The sequence below is a fragment of the Chiloscyllium plagiosum genome, unplaced genomic scaffold (genome assembly GCF_037043375.1).
Source record: "Chiloscyllium plagiosum isolate Xiang-an unplaced genomic scaffold, Cpla_swu_hap1 HiC_scaffold_20, whole genome shotgun sequence".
In the NCBI taxonomy this organism is placed as follows: Eukaryota; Metazoa; Chordata; class Chondrichthyes; order Orectolobiformes; family Hemiscylliidae; genus Chiloscyllium; species Chiloscyllium plagiosum.
In genome coordinates, this window is record NW_028270158.1 from 27,377,007 (window position 1) to 27,396,177 (window position 19,171).

At 37.9% G+C, this 19,171-nt stretch overlaps 1 protein-coding gene across 2 annotated transcripts in view; it reads right to left on the minus strand.

Moving 5' to 3' along the window:
* The window catches only part of mrm2 (mitochondrial rRNA methyltransferase 2), a 940,693-nt gene that overhangs the window by 641,784 nt on the left and 279,738 nt on the right, over positions 1-19,171 (minus strand). For both annotated transcript variants that reach the window (XM_087997732.1, XM_043711819.2), the window contains one exon: positions 12,593-12,730. In XM_087997732.1, the coding sequence (XP_087853858.1) occupies positions 12,593-12,730 (138 nt within the window). The remainder of the gene's footprint in view (positions 1-12,592; positions 12,731-19,171) is intronic.

Genomic DNA, 19,171 nt, shown 5'->3' on the forward strand with positions numbered 1-19,171 from the left:
TTGGACAAATCAAATTATTTACATGAAATACAATTTGAAAGATTTTGGAAGGGTATATAAAATACAGTATTCAATCTATCCCAACAGCAACCCTTTACATACCCAAACAGCAGAGAAAACATTCTTCTCCCAATCACATATCAGGTTTGACTTAACTGTTGTTTTCTCTTCTCAGTCTTAAGAGACAGATGGTCTCTTCTTTGAGCATTCACACAACTGAATTGAGACCGTCTCAACTTCCAATTACAACTTCAGGGTTCTAACCAAACACCTCTGCACTCAAACTTTCAAATTGAAATCTTTATACTGAAGTAACTCATTTCAAACTTTTCCAACTATCTCCTTGTTCTAGGAGAATGGTTTCATACATCCACCTTCAACCATGATATCTACAAAATTAAACCAAAAAAATTCCAAGTTTTTGGGTGTTTCCCCAAAGCAAGAAGAATAAATTCTTGGTTCTCATGACTGACTGTAGTCTAATACGCATCCATGTTTATTGTGAACAGGTAGAACTCTCTCAATGCAAACAAATTCTCACTAGAATTCCAGAAACTTTCGTATACTGGTTGCAAAATACCAGGGCTCCTGCAATAATGACAAGATAATCATTAAAACCCCTCATACACTCAGTCAAAGACTATCATGCGAAATGTTCAATTTCATACTCGAATACAAATGATAATCAAATATATATCAAATCATACACATTACATCACATCTCGTCCCAGAGAAAAAGTGCATCAAGAGGCAGTTGCATTACTTATCAAAAACTATCTTAACGCTATTTCAAAGTCATATCAAGAGGTGTAACATATGGATATTAAGCACATAATGAGTCAAACGTAACCGTATGTTACATTGGTTCATGGGTACCTCAGCATTATGTCTGTCATTTCTGTTCTTGATAATACATCACAATAACATTTGTTCTTTCAGTTAGATGAATAATTTTCAAATTATACAATTGGACAATAAAGCAATACAGAACAATGCTAAGTTCTTGTCCTAGATTTTGCAAGAAAATCAAAGATTTGTGATCTGTATAAATAACAATTAATTTCATATTATTGCTGATGTATACTTCAAAATGATGTGGAGTCAACACGAAATTAATTCTTTCTCATTGTTGAATATTTTCTTTATCATGCGGTTCGTTTCTTTGAAGAACAACTGACAGGCCTTTCATCCCCATCTCATCATCTTAAAGTACTACAGTTCCCACACCAATATCATGGTGTCAACAGCCAAGTTGAACATCATCTTATATCTTGGTGCCAGCACAGCCTTCAAGTTTCCAAAGGAACTCTGGCACTCCTAAGTCCATTCACATTTTATGCCTTCATTCAACAAATTTGTTTAAAGGTATAACAAAAGTGCTGATGTTCAAAATAACTTGCAATTAAGTCCTTTCATAAAATTTCATAACTTGTTCTCAGAAGAGAAAAATCAAATAGTCCTTACTTTCACTTCTCTGGGTGTTACTTGGCCATGGACACAATGTGGACTTAAAAAAAGTCATTTTAGTACTAGCAAATTCACTATTAGCCAGATTTATAACGAAATTGGCTTTTTGTAGCCAAACAGTTCAGTCAATTGGTGTAAATGCTCTTTCCAGGTTTGGCTACGAACAACAACAGTGCCAACAACAGTTACATAACTCTTCAATGACTTCATGGATTAATTAATTAGAAACTTGGTACATTTTTCAGTCCAAACAGCATAACTTACATTGATAAATACATCCAGAATTAGAAAAGACAATACTTCTTTGGCTGTATTATTCGACAGAAGTTGCCAATATCTATTTAACATGTTAATATTATGTACTCATTGATTCTCACTCCAATTAGGCATATGCATTATATAATTTACATCATTGAGTCTTTTTTATGATTTGCTAAGATCCAGTGAACTTAATTTCAGTGACTCACCATACAGTTCACAGAATCCAAATGGCAGGTATCAACACTTACACCTGATCTCCAGCAACACAATTTCAAAATTTGATTTTTTTATCTGCTATAATTTTCATTGTTTGTTGAGCATTCTTCAAATGGTTTTTAGCCGAATCAGATGCTTTGGTCAGTTTTTTCTAAAATTCAACACATAGTCTGGAAGATTAGTTTCTGAGTTTTGGTATATCAATTTTTTTTCTTTAAATCGATTTAAGTAGTTATTTCATATTAGTTCAAAAGGACTAAATTCAGTGGATTAACTCAGAATTGCTTCTAATACCAAATAGTAACAAGAGAATTCCCTGATCACAATCAAAAGCATATTCCTCTAATCATCTAATAAGCTCTAATCATGGCCTTCAAACGTGGATGTCATCTTTTCTAATCTGCCTTGAGATAGTGGGTAATAAACAGAAGATGCAAATTGTTTTAGTCACAAACTACTCAATGTTTAAAATTTTTGTAACTTAAAATCAGAACCGTGAAATGGCTGCATTTCTTTCAATAATCTATATCTCATTAAATATTGAACTAATTTTTCCACTATCATTATTGCATCCATTTTTTGTAAAAGTACTTAGCTTCCTGGTTGCTAAAACACAGATAGACTGACTTGGCCAAAGAGCAAGGGATGCTGGGTTCAATGGCCAAGTAAAGTCTGAAGTCACAAAACACACACCAGATACAGTGCAAACAAATGTGCAAATGGCATTTGCATAATGTAAAAGGCAATAGTTATCCTGGACAGACATATCCCCAACAGTCTACCTACCAAATAAAGGAGGGTTCAGACAGAAAAGTACCAGGTCCTGCTATACAAAAAAAAACAGTAGATTGCCATCCAAATGATTGACGCGGTTTCAGACTATTAAGTGAGTCTCCCTGATTGGCCAGAACAGCAGAATGTTCCAGAAAACCATATAAAAAGATATAAAAACAGGGTTCACTGTCGACTGCTGTCTTGGACTTTCTGAGGAGACCAGAATTCACAAATCAGCTCTATGCCTCATGGACTACTTTATCTTCCTGTCTAATTCTATGGACCTGAGATCTAGTCACAACATGGTCAGGAAGTAATCCAGAATGTTCCACCTGTAATATTTTAATTTATTTTACCTCCACTAGTTGTTCTACATCCTTTGAGAGGTCAATATTTTCCAATCTGCAGGTCATTTCCCAAATCAAAATGTCTCCTTTCAAAATTTGATTCATTACTCCCACTATAACCTCTCCATTTACTAAGCCACTCTTTAATCCAACTCCTCCAGCATTTTCTCCTCCATTAACCCTGCTAAAAGAGAAATAGTACCAGCCAGCGTCAGTGACTAACTTGTTCCAGTGTCTCTCAATATTTTTATTGGTTTACTTCCTTGATTGGAAGCATATGTAAAGAGCTCACCGTAGAGACAAAATACTCAAGAATGCCCATTTGTCTGTTTCTCCTTATCGATTTTTGAAACACAATTTTCCTGATTGTACTGGACCATGTCTCCCTTCTGATTGGTGCTTAAGAAACATGTTCCTTTTGTACGACTACTACAGTTTTAATACCTATTCCCTTTCCTGATGCCCCTTTTTCTGAAGATTGTTGAGACATCTTTGTAATCTGTCTCCCATTTAACTTTCATCAACTGGTTTGGCTATATCCTGTCTTATTACAATGGAAGCATGCTAATTTATGTACACCACTTTTTAGTACTACACCTTTTTTACTATTTTGGCATCCCTCTACCTGTCTCTGAAACAACTACCTTTCCCATCCTCCTTTGCTTCAAGCTGTTTCATGGCCATGCCTGTGCCCTCTAATTTCTTGTCTCATTGAAGATAGTTGAATTAATTCCATCTCCCTCTGCTTTTTTCTCTCTTCCAATTCAAGTCTTTTAATTTCTCTTTCTCTCCCCCAATTTCAGTTTTTCATTTCTAATTGTGCCTTAGCTAATTGCAGCTATGACACCTCATTTTCAAGTTTCTTTTCTTCCAATTCTAAAGGTTGGATAATCACTTGAAGAATTCCATCCTTATGACATCTTGCTTTTACTTCTAACTCCAATTTGTTTGTGGACACTCTCAGTTTAGCTTTAGTCAAAGGTTTCAAATAATCCACAAATATATCTTCAGCCCTGGAAACTTCTTGGCAAATCCAAGCCATCATCAAATCTGGAGAGGTATCATAACATAGCCAACTAGTGTCTAGAACATACAGCCTACTCATTATTTTAAAATGAAAAGACATAGATCCCTCTTAAATCCAATGAATTCAAATCCCTCAAGAGCCCAAAATATTATTATCCTAGCTGATATTATTATTGCAGAAAGTCAGATCAAGTCTGAAATTTGGCTTCATAGATCATATGTTGTTTATTTTTAAATGAATAAGGTGGTCTTTCATTGAAACAGGAGCCCACAATGCTACAGATCTGGCCTAACAATAAGACATATGTTTATTACTCAAAACAACAAGAAAAAAATCAAATAAACCTATTTACAGACAATACAATTCAAAACATTTCAAACACTTAAAATACAATATTCTACCTTACCCAACAATATCCTTTTACACTACTCATCACAAAGAGAATTCCCTTGTCTATAACATCTACAGTTCTACAGTTTTGACTTGCTTTCATTCAAGCTCGAAAGTGGCAAATAGAACAAAACTATTCAAGAAAGCAGCAACGCACAGAGCAAGGAACTACAGGTACATTAGCTTTACATCTGCCCTGGGGAAGGAGTTACAATGGCTCATTAAAGTTCTTACAGTTGCAAACTTAGAAAATGAAAGAGAATCGGAAGAGTCAGCATGATTCTGTGAAAGAGAAATCACATTTAACTAAATTATTAGACTTCTTTGACAGAGTGTCATGCACTGCGGATAAACTGCAAATGGTAGACAAAGTATTTGGATTTCCAGAAGACATTTGATATGGCACCTTATCAAAGGTGAGTGCAGGAAAAGCTCATGGCATAGAGGACAATATATTAACACAAAAATAATATTGGTTCACTGGCAGAAACCAAAGTAGGCATAAACATTCGTTGTCTGATTGATAACATGTCACCAACATGAGTCCTGTGGGGAATCTGCGCTCAGGTCTCAGCTTTTCCTTAAATGAAGAGAGTGAAGGCACGGTGGATAAATTTGCACAAAGGTAGTTTTAAAGTATAGAATGAACACAGAAGGAATTTGCAGACGGCTATAGACAGGTTGAATGAATGAGTGGGCAAAAACTGGCAGATGGAGTACAATATGGGAAAACGTGAAATTGCTCATTTTGGTAGGAAGAACAAAAACAAAAACAAAAGCAAAGTATTACTTAAACAGAGAATGAGTCCAGAAATCCAAGATGCAGACACACCTAGGTATTCTGGTACGTGAAACACAAGAGGTCAGTATGCAGGTGCAGCACCGAACCAAAAAGTAATAGCATTATATTTTAATTATACAAGGTTCGGATGAGACCACCCCTTGAATATTGTGCGCACTTTTCATTTCTTTTTCAGAACTGTTGTAAATGGGTCAGAGACACTTCAAAGGAGATTTACCAGATGACTTCTCTTGCAGATGAATCCAGAATTCAGATCTCTGTCGCAAAATTAGAAATCACCCTTTCAGACAGAGATTAATTTTTTTTCTCTCAGTAAACAACTTTAGAATTCTCTGCCCCAGAAAGTGGAGGAGGTAGCGTCATTAAATATCTAAAGACAGAGGTAATTTGAGTTCGATTATGCTAGGAAATCCAAAATCATCAGGACAGATGATATGCAATTCAAAAAACAAAAAAGTCAGCCATGAACTTATTGAATAAAGCAGCAGGCTAGAGCAGTCAAATGGTCTACTTCTACTCATATTTCAAATGTTTGTATGGAGTTAAACTGCATTATCTGGTCATTTTCATGCTGCTGTTTGTGGAAGCCTGCTGTGTGCAAACTGCCTGCTGTATTATAAGAGTGACTTTGTTTCAAAAGTACAAAAAAACGCAAAGCACTTTGGGACATTTTACAGCTCTGAAAAGTACTGTATAAATCAACGCCTTTCTTTAACATATGGTATCAAAGCTTATAATGAAGTGAAAAAAATCACTTTTTTTTTGTGCGACCATATCATAAGAATCAGTGCGAAAGGAATGAGTATGCTAAATTTAAGAACGAAACTTCCATTTTTGCAACGTCAAATATGCAATATTCTGTCTCTATTGAATTATGTGATTTCAACTAATATGGAACTTCACTGGAACTTCACATTCAAGCTGTGTTTTAATGCTGTAATCAGCCTCCTGTCTCAGCTCAACTAAAATCATGCGGTTAAAGATTTGAAGTAGCCCCAAGCCATAAATGCATCCTCATTTAGTTAACACTTATTATTTATCACACTGCACCACATTAGCCTGGAAGAAGTAAGATTCCAATATCTATCCCTTTGTTTTTGACTGATGCAATGATTCTATGAGAGTAAAAAGAAAGTTGTGGAATTTACTGATCCAACTTAAATTCTTTGCTGTTGAAAAAAAATTAACATTTTCTATTTTGAACATTTCTTACTTAACCTCACAGAAAAACATAAATTGGGCTTTCAACCTACTCCACTATTGAATAGAATTATGATGATTTTAATCTCAAATCTATTTTTCAACACTATCCCTTTAACCATTGGATTTTTCTTAAGTACATAAGAAATTTTCACCAATGTCGTGTTTGAATATCAACAGTTCTCTGGGCCAGAGAATTACGAAGATTCACAAATGAAAAAAAATGTTCATCATAATCCTTAATGGCCAGTATGTGACCATGTGTTTTAGATTCCCAAGAAAATATTTTCATAACATCCATCCTGTCAAGTCCTTCAGAACTTATCTGTATGTTTCAATTAAATCACCCCTCATTTTGCTAAACGCCAGGGAATCCAATCTCATCTTCTCAATTTCTCCTCATATCCTTTCACTAAGAAATCTTTCAATCCAGCAACTGGCCAAGTGATGCTCCATTTCACATCCTCTCGTGCAAGTAGGTCTTTCCTGAAATGATCATTGTTCTATAAATTATGATCTATTGATATTCAAATTCCATCAGCTGATGTAAAAACTGGAAGTTTCATACGTGGAACCATCAATGCAATCTGAGCTGAAATTATGATTTTCCCCAAGGCCAATGAAATCAATCAACTAGTCATATTCCATAGGAACTACAAAAAGATCTTCATTTTCTATTTGATTTACAGGACTACGAGAATCTTCATATGCTGGAAATAAAATATTTATAACTATGAAGCTGACAACAATAACCTCTGCAGACACAGAATACAGAAAAAGCTTCCACATCAGGGAGATTTTTAGCTGGCCAAGAGAGATGAAAAAAAACAAAACTAAGTGCAGGTTAATAAAGCTCTCTCTGATTAACTTTACTCCTCATACATTCCACTCCAAGAGGTTTTCCTCCAGTGGACTGCAGATTCACTGTATTATCTCTCATTCCTTCGTTTGACAAGGTCCAACTGGGTGTCACCATGCAGCCCGTGTGCATTCACAGGTCAGTGTGCAAAGGGTTGTCGATCAGTTTAGCCAAGCTGAGCTTCTAGTAGAACATCACTGTAATGCAAGGTGACAGGATCTAGAGGAAACCCACACATACCAGGCTCAAATAGACCCTACTCTGTGGTGAGTAATTCCCTTCCAGCAGATCTGGCTGACAGTGCTAGATGCATGACTCCCTTCGCTTGCTTCCCCTTAAATACACATCTGCTACTTGTTTCAACTATTCCACATGTCTGCAAGTTATACATTCTCAGCTATTTTCAAATTAATAAGTTTGCCTGAGTTCATTACTTGGTTAGTAATTCTCTTTTTGTTGTGGCTTTGGTTTTGGTTCCTCCATAAATGGAAATATTTTCCCTACAACTATCTAATGTAATTTTAATGACTGTCAAAACACAGTTGCAATTTCAGTAAGACTTGGATGGGCCCAGCTATGATGCCCTCTTGCACTGCTGAATGAGTTTGTAAATATTCACCAATCAAAGGCATATATGTGGAGTAGCCACTTGGGCCAGGTAGCTTCATCGTCAGAGAAATGGAGAAAATCATCTAATTTAACAAACGAAAATCAGACACTAGAGATATGAAATTTGATTATTGATAGAATGTTAGATTGCTCTTTGAATGCAGAACTGCAACTCATTTTAGCATCAGTATTATTTCATCATAGTTTGTCTCCGCTCAGCTTGTTGGCTCCCATAACATTTCTCAGCTGGTGAGAAGGTTAATGTGAAAATTTGTGCTGAAGTGATTTATGTCTCAACAATGCCATATGTACGCTCAATCAATTAATTGGAAATTTGACAAAGCTGGCACATTAAATACCATATGTTCAGCCGCCAGGTGCAAAAACAATTTCTGACCCCAGAAATATACTTTATGTCTGGTAGTTTGAAGCAGAAATAATACGGATAGTCTTCCTTTCATAATTCAAAGGTCACAACTTGAAATTATAGCTCAGTCTGGCATTCTGTTCTGTCAATTATGAGTACTTCTAGCTAAGTGCATCAGTGCAACACTTTGCACTATCAAAAGAGAAAAACTAAATACTGTATCCATGGAGAGAGTACAGGAAGGTTTGTATCTCTGGTCAACAACCTTCAGTAGAACCATGCTCAATCAATACACTACACCATACAAGAATACAGGATCAAGATGGCACAGCATATCAGAGTAACCAGTTCTTGGCATGATCCAGTTTCCCAATCCCTACTTGGTTAGCTGCCAATCCAGCTCTGGTGTAGTGAGGAAGCTCCATGTAAACAAGGACTTTCATCAGTCCACGATTGTATGCATTTAACTGGCAAATGGACAATTATCCTGAAATTCTGGATGCAAATCATTTGACCACTTGATCTCAAGTGGTATATGAAATAACAGGTTTTGTGGATAAAGAACAATGTGAGAATGATAAATGATACACATTCTCACATTGAACAATGATAAAATTCAGCCCACTGATCTTTCATCATTTCGAAGCATGATAGCCACAAATTCAGTCTCAAGCTATGAATGGGATTGAGGTTTTATTGGCCATTTCCCATTGCCTTGAGATGTTGTGATAAGAGTACTCATAGCACTGCGATTTTTTTTTTTAATTATTCAAATATGTTATGTAAGAGTCACTTGCAAGGTCAGCAATTCTTGTTCATCCCTTTGTTTCCTCCTCCAGTTGGGGAAGTAGTTACTGTCTGATACTGAAATTAACAATCCATTCAAATTTCTTTCGCTGACACAGCACATAAGGTGATGATGTGACCAGGGAAGCACCTCTCAGGCAGATGTTCACTGTGTGAGCAATGGTCTGACCTGGACGAGTCACAATTTCTGTTTCTCATATTTCACTTGGACAATAAATCACATCATCCCTGACTTGTAATCAATAGATTGTGGGTAGTCCAGATTTTCTATGAAAGGTTGAGACTTGGGACTGCACCACCTAGATCAGCTACCAAGCTGCAGTTGCTGATGCTGGCAATCAACTGGCAAGTGTGCTATCAACAAGAGGGACTGGGAAAAACATAGACTTTCAGTGAGGCTTACAGAACTTCAGGTGAGTACATGTGGTTCATTTGAGGGCCTCTGTCAGTGGGAGTGCATCATTACCTATCAGCTGGTGGTGCTCCTTGTGGAGGATGTGGACTCGAGAAGCTCCAACATGTGTTTAACATAAAAAAGCCAGTTGAGTTGCAGTGGCATCACTATTTATTTTATTTCACTCAGAAGCTGAGGATGTCACTGACTGGGCCAGCATTTATTGCCCATCCTATTCCACAATATTCGCACGTCCTCCTGAAGGAAGATGTTTACCAAGTGCAGCAGCAGTACTCTGTTGCTGGATATACCGGGGTGAGTGATATGCTATGTCCTGGCTGGCTCCACCACCTGAGGTGGTATCTGCCATTTTGATCTTTGTCCTGACCTTGGCTCTGGCATTCTGTGGGAGGTCACTGCACACACATCAGTGATGTCAAAGTATTTTGATGTAGATCACAGATTAGTGCGCAACAGAACTGGACAAAAAGTTCTTCCCTACTTCAGGTGACGAACCAAACCATAATGCAAACTTTGATTTCCAAAGAACATAGATCATTAGTGAGTATAAGGAAGCAACGTGCCAGGTGGTCTGCCCGCTAAAGTAATTTTTCCAACTTGAAAATCAAACTAAATCTACCAAACTGGTCGCTAACATCCAGTCCAACCTGTATAAACTCACTACCCATCCTGAATTTTATTTTTCAGACATTACAAGATGTGACATCACTGGTCACCCAAGAAATTATTTCCCATCCCTTACTGTCCCGGAGACGAGGGAGGATGCATGAGATGCTTCTTGAAATACTGAAATCCATGAGGATAAGTACTTGTACAGTGTTATTAGGAAAGGACATGCAGAATCCCTGCAGCAGTGAAGAGACAACGGTATAGTTCCAAGTCAAGATAGCGTGAGACTTTTGAGAGGAACCTGCAGGTGGTGGGGTTGTCATGTGTCTGTTGCCCTCATCATTCGAGGTGGAAGAGGCTGCAGTTTGGAAGGTGCTATTGAAGGAGCCTTGGTGAGTTGCTGTAGTGCATCTTACGCATGGTACACATTGCTGCCACTGTAGGTCACAGATAGAGTGAATGAAGGGAGTTGGATCATTGGTCAGAAAATTACCACTAATGTAAATTCAAACCTGCATTTCAGGATTCTTATAAAAATTGAAGGCTGTACTAAATTCATAAACTAATATTTGAAGTAGTAGATAGTGACCTGCTTAAATACCTATGTCAGATTTTAAAATGGACAGCAAAAACAGCAAATATTTGGATTAAATTTACACAATTACTTCACCTGACAGATAGTCTCACAACATGGACAGCAAAGTGAAGAATTAGTCCAGCACAAGTATTCAATAATTAAACTTGTAAGAACTTGGGGGTGAAGCTGAAGGGGAGAGAATGCAGCTGTGTGCATGTCAATGTCAGGACTTCGTTGAGTCAAAATATTTTGCTGTAAGCTTATCGAGTATACTGGAGGAGAAAAGGAGTTTACAGTGGAATGTTAATTAAGTATCATGTGCCAAGCAATTGAAATCCAAAATGCTTACACCATTCCAAGTTCAGTTTCAAAATATGGGAAGATCATTACAAATTTTACTCTGTCAGTCATAATATAAGAATTAATTGACTCTGGATTCAGTACAAAAGCTATCATCTCAACTTATCATTCAATGCTTTTGCTGAGTGCATCACATGCATACATAAACTGCAGAGACTTCTGCAAAATAGCTGTGATAAACACACTTATTATGTAGTCAGTGTAAAGCACTTGCAAATAGTTTTGACCATCAGTGTTGAAAGAATTAAACGACTAATAAAAGGCACCAAAAATATAAGAAAGGAGTATGATAACATAATTTAGAGCTATTAACTCAAATAGGTGAACTAGCATGACACCAGAATATAAAAGCAACAGAGGATTGCTGGAAATGTTCAGATATTTCCTTCAGTAAAATTTTCTGATTTCAGAAAACCACGCAGAATAGGCTTTTCCTTAACTGGCACTGTTTTGAAAAACTTTTGTAACAAAGCATAATTTAAATTGTAATGTAAACATGTATCACCAACATGTGAAACTTTTCATCATCAGTTTGCTGTAACGCACTTTAACCCAATTGTATCAAAATACAAGACAGAGTTGGATGAAGCAAGTCTTCAGTCCATTTGATCTCACCTTTAAGTAGTACAATCTCTATTACCTCCCCATGGTAAGGTACTATCTCAACTATTCTACTTGTTGATTGCCCATATTAAAAGGCTATTTGTCTCAAAACTCAACTTCCACAAAAAAGAAATCCAAAAATCAAAAATGGCTTGTTATTAATGCTACAATATTTTCAAGTATTACCAACATGAAAAACATTTGGCAAGCCTATACAGCGAAAAAAAGTATTTTTTTCCCCTAATGTGTGAAATCACAGCTAATTCAGATAATTTATTACGTGGAAGTTTTACGACAAAGAAACAAATTCTTCAGCCGAGTTGGTCTGTCCCAGTACTATGCATCACATTAGCTTCCCACTACCTCATTTTCTCTCATCTAACCAACACTGCTTTCCATAAGATGCATCTATCTGATCACTTCAAGTTCTCTGCATGGTTGAGTGGGTGTTATATATCGCCATCATCAAGTAAATAAGCTTTTTCTGAATTTCTTCATGGATTCATTAATGACCACAAACATTATAAACGTTAAAATTCACACAACACCAGATTATAGTCCAACAGTTTAATTGCTTCCAATTAAACCTGTTGGACTATAACCTGGTGTTGTGTGAATTTTAACTTTATACACCCCAGTCCAACATCATTGTATGTGTACAACTTACACTCTACACAAGTTCCTCAGATCTCTGCTTTGATGGCCATGTCTTTTTGTGGGTGGCTTTAATGTAATTAGTAAGACCACAGTAATGTAATCTCCAAGTAATTTTAATGCAAATGCATATTTATGAATATTCTTCATAGAGACTGTGATCCAATCAGCAAATTCCAAATACCCAGAACTGCATCCAATTTATCAAACTGTCTACTCTGTAACAAATGAACTCAGTAGCTGCTTACTTCCAGCTCTGAAATATGAGTATGTAGTGCATGCACCATATCCTCTGCTTCACGAACCCTTCGATTCAGCTGTGGTGAATAATTGCTGGCCAACTCATTGTCATAAGAATCCAAAATGCTTTTCATCCCATCACGAGCCTGCAACACAAAAATGAAGGTTTCTTCATTATACTTGCAACTAAACAAGACCAAGAAATCTTGCATTTTGTACATTAGTTTTCATGAACACATGGTATTTCAAAGCACTTTGCAACCAACAAAGGATTTCACTAGAGTGGACTGTCAGCCTTGACTTTCACATTTTATATACTAACTTTCATGAGCACTTTACTGCATTGGACCATCAGCCTTGACTTGTGCATTCCAGATCTGGATTTCGATTTGAACCCAAAATCATTAGACTCAGAGGAGAAAACACTACAACAACTGAGCCACAACTGAGAATAGAAGGACACTCCTGGTTCGATAACATTGCCATATCTCAGACATTCAAAGCTCACTAAATCCCAGGATTATTGACTAAGACTATTCTGTTGCTCATGGTAAAAGCTGAGTTAGATAGATTCAGAGAAAACATATCATGCTGTGTGGGACCACATTAGAATTCATTCATAACTTATTCTGTTTCCATGGGCACCAAGCTGCAAGGTCTTTTCAAGATTACCTATCACAGTATTAATCTACCATTAAAATCTGAGAGAATGAGGGGGTCAACCAAATGACTAGAATTCCAACAATGAAATAATAAGGGACATCTCAAGATTCAAAATCTGCATTTCAACCATATGCAGGCTGAGTTCTTTCTCACGCAGAAAAAGAAAGAAAATATGAAAATCAGGTTGCCCTCACCTATCATGGATAGCAAGCTGCAGGGGACAGAAGACTTTGAGTGTAGATTTTCTAAGCGACATGAAGTGTAACTGTTTATCCTTCAACCAAGATTATTAAAACAAATTATTCAGTCATTGCAATGCTGTTCGTTGGACCTTGTTCTTACATAACCTGCTGCTGCCTACATAACAACAATGACTACACTTCAAAAGCATTTTGGTGAATCATCCTGAGACCTCACAAGGAGCTGTTTAAATGATTGCCTTTTCCTCTTTTCACAAAATGGCGAAATATAAGGACAGAAAAGGAATGAAAAATAATTTGTAATCACTTGTTTTAGACTGAAAAGCTATCAAATTAAATTAGTCTTAAATAAACTCAATCTCCTCAGTGTCAAAGTCTTTCCTCCCTTCTTCAGATATCCATCACCAACATTCCATTTAATACTAAGCACTCCAAGTTTTTGGTAAAATTCCACAATCAACTTGGGTATGATCACACAATGTTTCACTAATTATATAAATGCATGTAATCCATGAATTGAGGTGAATGAAGAATAATGAAAACCTACAGGTATTCACAAAGCAGTAATTTTGTCAAGAGCTTGAGTGACTGTGGGACTTCGTAATTTATTAGTAAAACCATTCCTACTACTTCTGTTTATTTTAATTAAGAAAAAACTTCAATGCCAAAAAAAATTATTCACTCCTAAGTTCATGCTCAAGCAATTGATTGCTATTAACCTTTAAAATTGGGGATTAACTAATTCCAAATATAATTCTGAATTACCAAAACAAACTTTTAAGTTTTAACTTGATTTTACACAAAAAAAACAAAACATGCAGTAGGTATAGCATAAGGAAGACTGCATAAACAGCTTTGCAGGACAAAAAATTCTAAATACAAATGTTGAAATTATGTTTGCGATATACAAATTATAAATACATATCAAAGTTGAATTTATGTTTGTGGCAGAGCAACAGGGCCCACATAAAACCATCCAGGATTATAAACTTAAATGAAATGAAGATCAATGGTAACACAATAGTTACGTTTCTGATTCGATTTCTAGTTGGTCCCAAATTTGTGAATGTTCAGCATTTGGAGGCAGCCAAAAGAGATTACAGATAAACCCAGGGAATCTGGGATAATAGAGATCAGAAGGGAAGAGCAAGTGAGGCGGGGGTGGGGGGGGGGTTCTTTCTCATTGTTATCCAATGATGTCAAAATTGCCTCAGAGGCAACACTGTGCCAGGGAAGAACATACAGTCCTCTGACAGTCAAAAATCCACCTACGCTCAGTCACCGGTTCATTTATAAAGAAGATGAGGCAGTAGATAGAATACAGCAAGTTCGCATCATTATTAATGGAATTCCACCCTAGCATGAGTTGTGAAGATTGAAAAGGAGAAATAAGGAAAGAAAAAAATTGTGGGGGGATGAAATCAAATCATTAGCAAAAACCTCATAATACACTGGTTCAAATATTCAAATTTCCCATCTTCACTGGGAATAAGCATTCTATGACATAACAGACATAACAGATGTTTGGTGTTTTCCAAACATCACCACCTCAGTTCAAGCTATTTTTTAATATCAGCAACACTTCCATTTACTACACTGACTATAAAGACTCATTGATCCTTGATGCTCTGCCATCACAGTCAAAAACTAAAACTTTGGACATTCTGATCTTGTTAAACTGGACTCTGATGTTTGTTGCTTGATAGCACTTTTCAAGAACTTTTGGTCAAAATGAATGTTTCTCTATTTTGCATTTTTAATTTAGACCACTCACTTAGGTGATTTTGTTGCACTTGATCCTCAGCTGTCCTAAATCACCGTTCCAGTTTTAAGCAAACTAGTTAATAGAAGAATAAAATTAAATAATTCAGTTATCCAAAAACACACTTTATGCATTATTACCTAACTGAGGTTGTCTTGTCTTATTCAAAATTGTTCATAAAAACCTTGAGATTGTATGACAGGAAAAATAGGAGACATATAAGCAATGAAGTATAGTATTACACATAGCTGAAAATGTGTTGCTGGAAAAGCGCAGCAGGTCAGGCAGCATCCAAGGAACAGGAGAATCGACATTTCGGGCATAAGCCCTTCTTCAGGAATGAGGAAAGTGTGTCCAGCAGGCTAAGATAAAAGGTAGGGAGGAGGGACTTGGGGGAGGGGCTTTGGAAATGCGATAGGTGAAAGGAGGTCAAGGTGAGGGTGATAGGCCGGAGTGGGGTGGGGGCGTAGAGGTCAGGAAGATGATTGCAGGTTAGGAAGGCGGTGCTGAGTTCGAGGGATTTGACTGAGACAAGGTGGGGGGAGGGGAAATGAGGAAACTGGAGAAATTTGAGTTCATCCCTTGTGGTTGGAGGGTTCCCAGGCAGAAGATGAGGCGCTCTTCCTCCAACTGTCGTGTTGCCATGGTCTGGCGATGGAGGAGTCCAAGGACCTGCATGTCCTTGGTGGAGTGGGAGGGGGAGTTGAAGTGTTGGGCTACGGGGTGGTTGGGTTGGTTGGTCCGGGTGTCCCAGAGGTGTTCTCTGAAACGTTCCGCAAGTAGGAGGCCTGTCTCCCCAATATAGAGGAGGCCACATCGGGTGCAGCGGATGCAATAGATGATGTGTGTGGAGATGCAGGTGAATTTGTGGCGGATATGGAAGTGTCCCTTGGGGCCTTGGAGGGAAGTAAGGGGGGAGGTGTGGGCGCAAGTTTTGCATTTTTATGGAAGTGTCCCTTGGGGCCTTGGAGGGAAGTAAGGGTTTTATGGAAGTGTCCCTTGGGGTCCTATTACACATAGCTACAGTACAGTGGGTAGCAGGGACTTAGAATATTTGATGCTGATTTAATTCAAAGATTAAACAGCAACATTTTATACTGATCATGGAGGCATATGTTAAATAACCCAGGAAATTTTCGAGAAGCTGGTGAGAACATTTCAGTAGTAAAGCAATAAATCACTTTGAGCTCTCCAAACATATGGACTTTAAGGAACAAAAGCATGGCTTGATCAGTTCTGGTCAACGGCCATGAGAATGAAAATATTTTTGTGACTTTTAGTAAGGTGGTGTTTCAAGTTGCCATATACATCATGTGAGGCAATCCCACTGCAGATTTCATTCTGACCTTAAATACAACTGAAACCAGCTACCTTGATCATACGATGATCAATGGTTTACCATCACTGAATACTCCATTATCAACTCCTGAGGGGATTCCAATTGACAAGAAATTGAATTGACAGCCATATAAATACTATGTCTATAACAGTGGGTCAAATGTTATGAATTCTTCAGCAACTAACTCATCATCCGTTGTCCTCATGGCTATTTACCCTCTACAAAATGGAAGTCAAGAGAGTGATGGAATATTCTCCAGTTGCCTAGAAGGGTGCAGCTCTATTATCACTGAAGAAGTTTGATACCATCCAGGACAAAGCAGGTCACTTGACGGATACCACATCCATCACATCTTAACACCTTCTCTCTCCACCGCCAATGCACAGCGGCAAGAGTGTGTACCATTTACAAGATGCATTAAAGCAATTCACCAAGGTCTTTTCAACAACAACTTTCAAAAATACAATATCTACCAACCGCAAAAATAAAGACACTAGATGCATGGGAGCATGATCAGACACAACTTCCTCACAAAGTCACACATCATCCTAACTTGGAACAATATCATTATTCTTTCAAAGTCACTGGGACGAAATCCTGGAATTTCCTTTCTAACAACATTCTGGATGTTGTTTCACCCGAAGGAGTCCGGTGACTCAAGAAAACGGATCACCACACATGCGTCAGGCCAATTAAGGATCAGCGATAAATGCTGACCAGCCAGTGACACCCACATTCTCTGAACAATCAAGAATAATTAATTAATGCACATTTTTAATTTACACTTTATTTATTATACCATTTATAAAGTGCATTTTGGCAAAAACATGTGGATGATTGTCCAAACAAAAATAGCTTGCACTCTAGGACCAGAGCACTCCAGACCCAGTAAATGTGTTAACATGTTAAACTTCATCCCTGCATCACATTTGTCGAACAGACAATTTACTACCATCTTCTTCTGTTTGCTCAGTGCAGATCAGTATCTAATAATTATGTTCAGCAACTTATGCACTCCATCTTTCAACTCCACATGATCAACAAAAAGGAACTAGTTTGTTCCCTCAAGGGTGAAGCTCACAATAAAAATACTTCACATAGAGACCAAGCTCATATAAGCAGAGACCTACTGATTTACCATTACAGGGGGCTCAGTAAAACAGCCACACCTACTTTGAATTGCTTTTTTTGGTAATGGTGAGGGAGGCTTCTAATATTCCACAGAGCAGTATCTACTCTTTTCTTGAAAGAAATACATCCAAACCATGGTTTGATTGAAAGATTTCTAAGCAGAAGTCATTCCAATCAGAGTAAAGTCCCACACCACTAATTTACCTCCATGATATGGAAAGCAAATGAATCATTGACACTATGCCATTTCAGTGCTTCAACAAAAGGTTCATAATCTTCTTGAAAGTGGAGTCACAGGTAGGTAGGATAGTGAAGAAGGCGTTTGGTATACTTTCCTTTATTGGTCAGAATATTGAGCACAGGAGTTGGGAGGTCATGTTGCAGCTGTACAGGACATTGGTGAGGCCACTGTTGGAATTGTGGTCTCCTTCCTATCGGAAAGATGTTGTGAAACTTGAAAGGGTTCAGAAAAGATTTACAAGGATGTTGCCAAGACTGGAGGCTTTGAGCTATAGGGAGAAGCTGAACAGGCTGGGGCTGTTTTCCTTGGAGCGTTGGAGGCTGCGGGGTGATCTTATAGAGGTTTACAAAATTATGAGGTGCATGGACAGTATAAAAAGACAAAGTCTTTTCCCTGGGGTGGAGGAGTCCACAACGAGAGGGCATAGGTTTAGGGTGAGAGGGGAAATATATAAAAGAGACCTAAGGGACAACTTTTTCACTCAGAGGGTGGTACGTGTACAAGCTGCCAGAGGAAGTGGTGGAGGCTGGTACAATTGCAACATTTATATATATAGGAAGGGTTTGGAGGGATATGGGCTGGGTGCTGGCAGGTGGGACTAGATTGGGTTGGGATATCTGGTCAGTGTGGACGGGTTGGACTGAAGGGTCTGTTTCCGTGTTGTACATCTCTATGACTCCATGACAAGATATAAGAACTAGGAGCAGGAGTAGGTCATTTGGCCCTTCGAGCCTACTCCAACATTCAAAAAGATCACGGCTGATCTTTTCGTAGCCTCAGCTCCACTTGCCTGTCTTCTCACCATAACCATTCCTGAAGAAGGGCCTGTGCCCGAAACGTCGAATCTCCTGTTCCCAGGATGCTGCCTGACCTGCTGTGTTGTTCCAGCAATAAAGTTTCAACTTCTCACCATAACTCTTAATTCCTTTATTTTTCAATAAGATTATCTATCCTAGCTTTAAAAACATTCACTGAGGAAACCTCAATCACTTCATTGGGCCAGGAATACCATAGATTCACAATCCCCTGGGTAAATAAGTTACTTCTCAATTCAGTCCTAAATCTTCTCCCTCTAATTTTGAGGCTATGCCCTCTTGTCCTAGATTCACCGGCCAGTGGAAACACCTTAGGAGAAAGTGTGGATTGCAGATGCTATCAGAGTCTAAAAGTGTGGTGCTGGGGAAAAATACAGCAGGTCAGGCAGCATCCAAGGAGCAGAAGAGGCAACGTTTCAGGCATAAGCCCTTCATC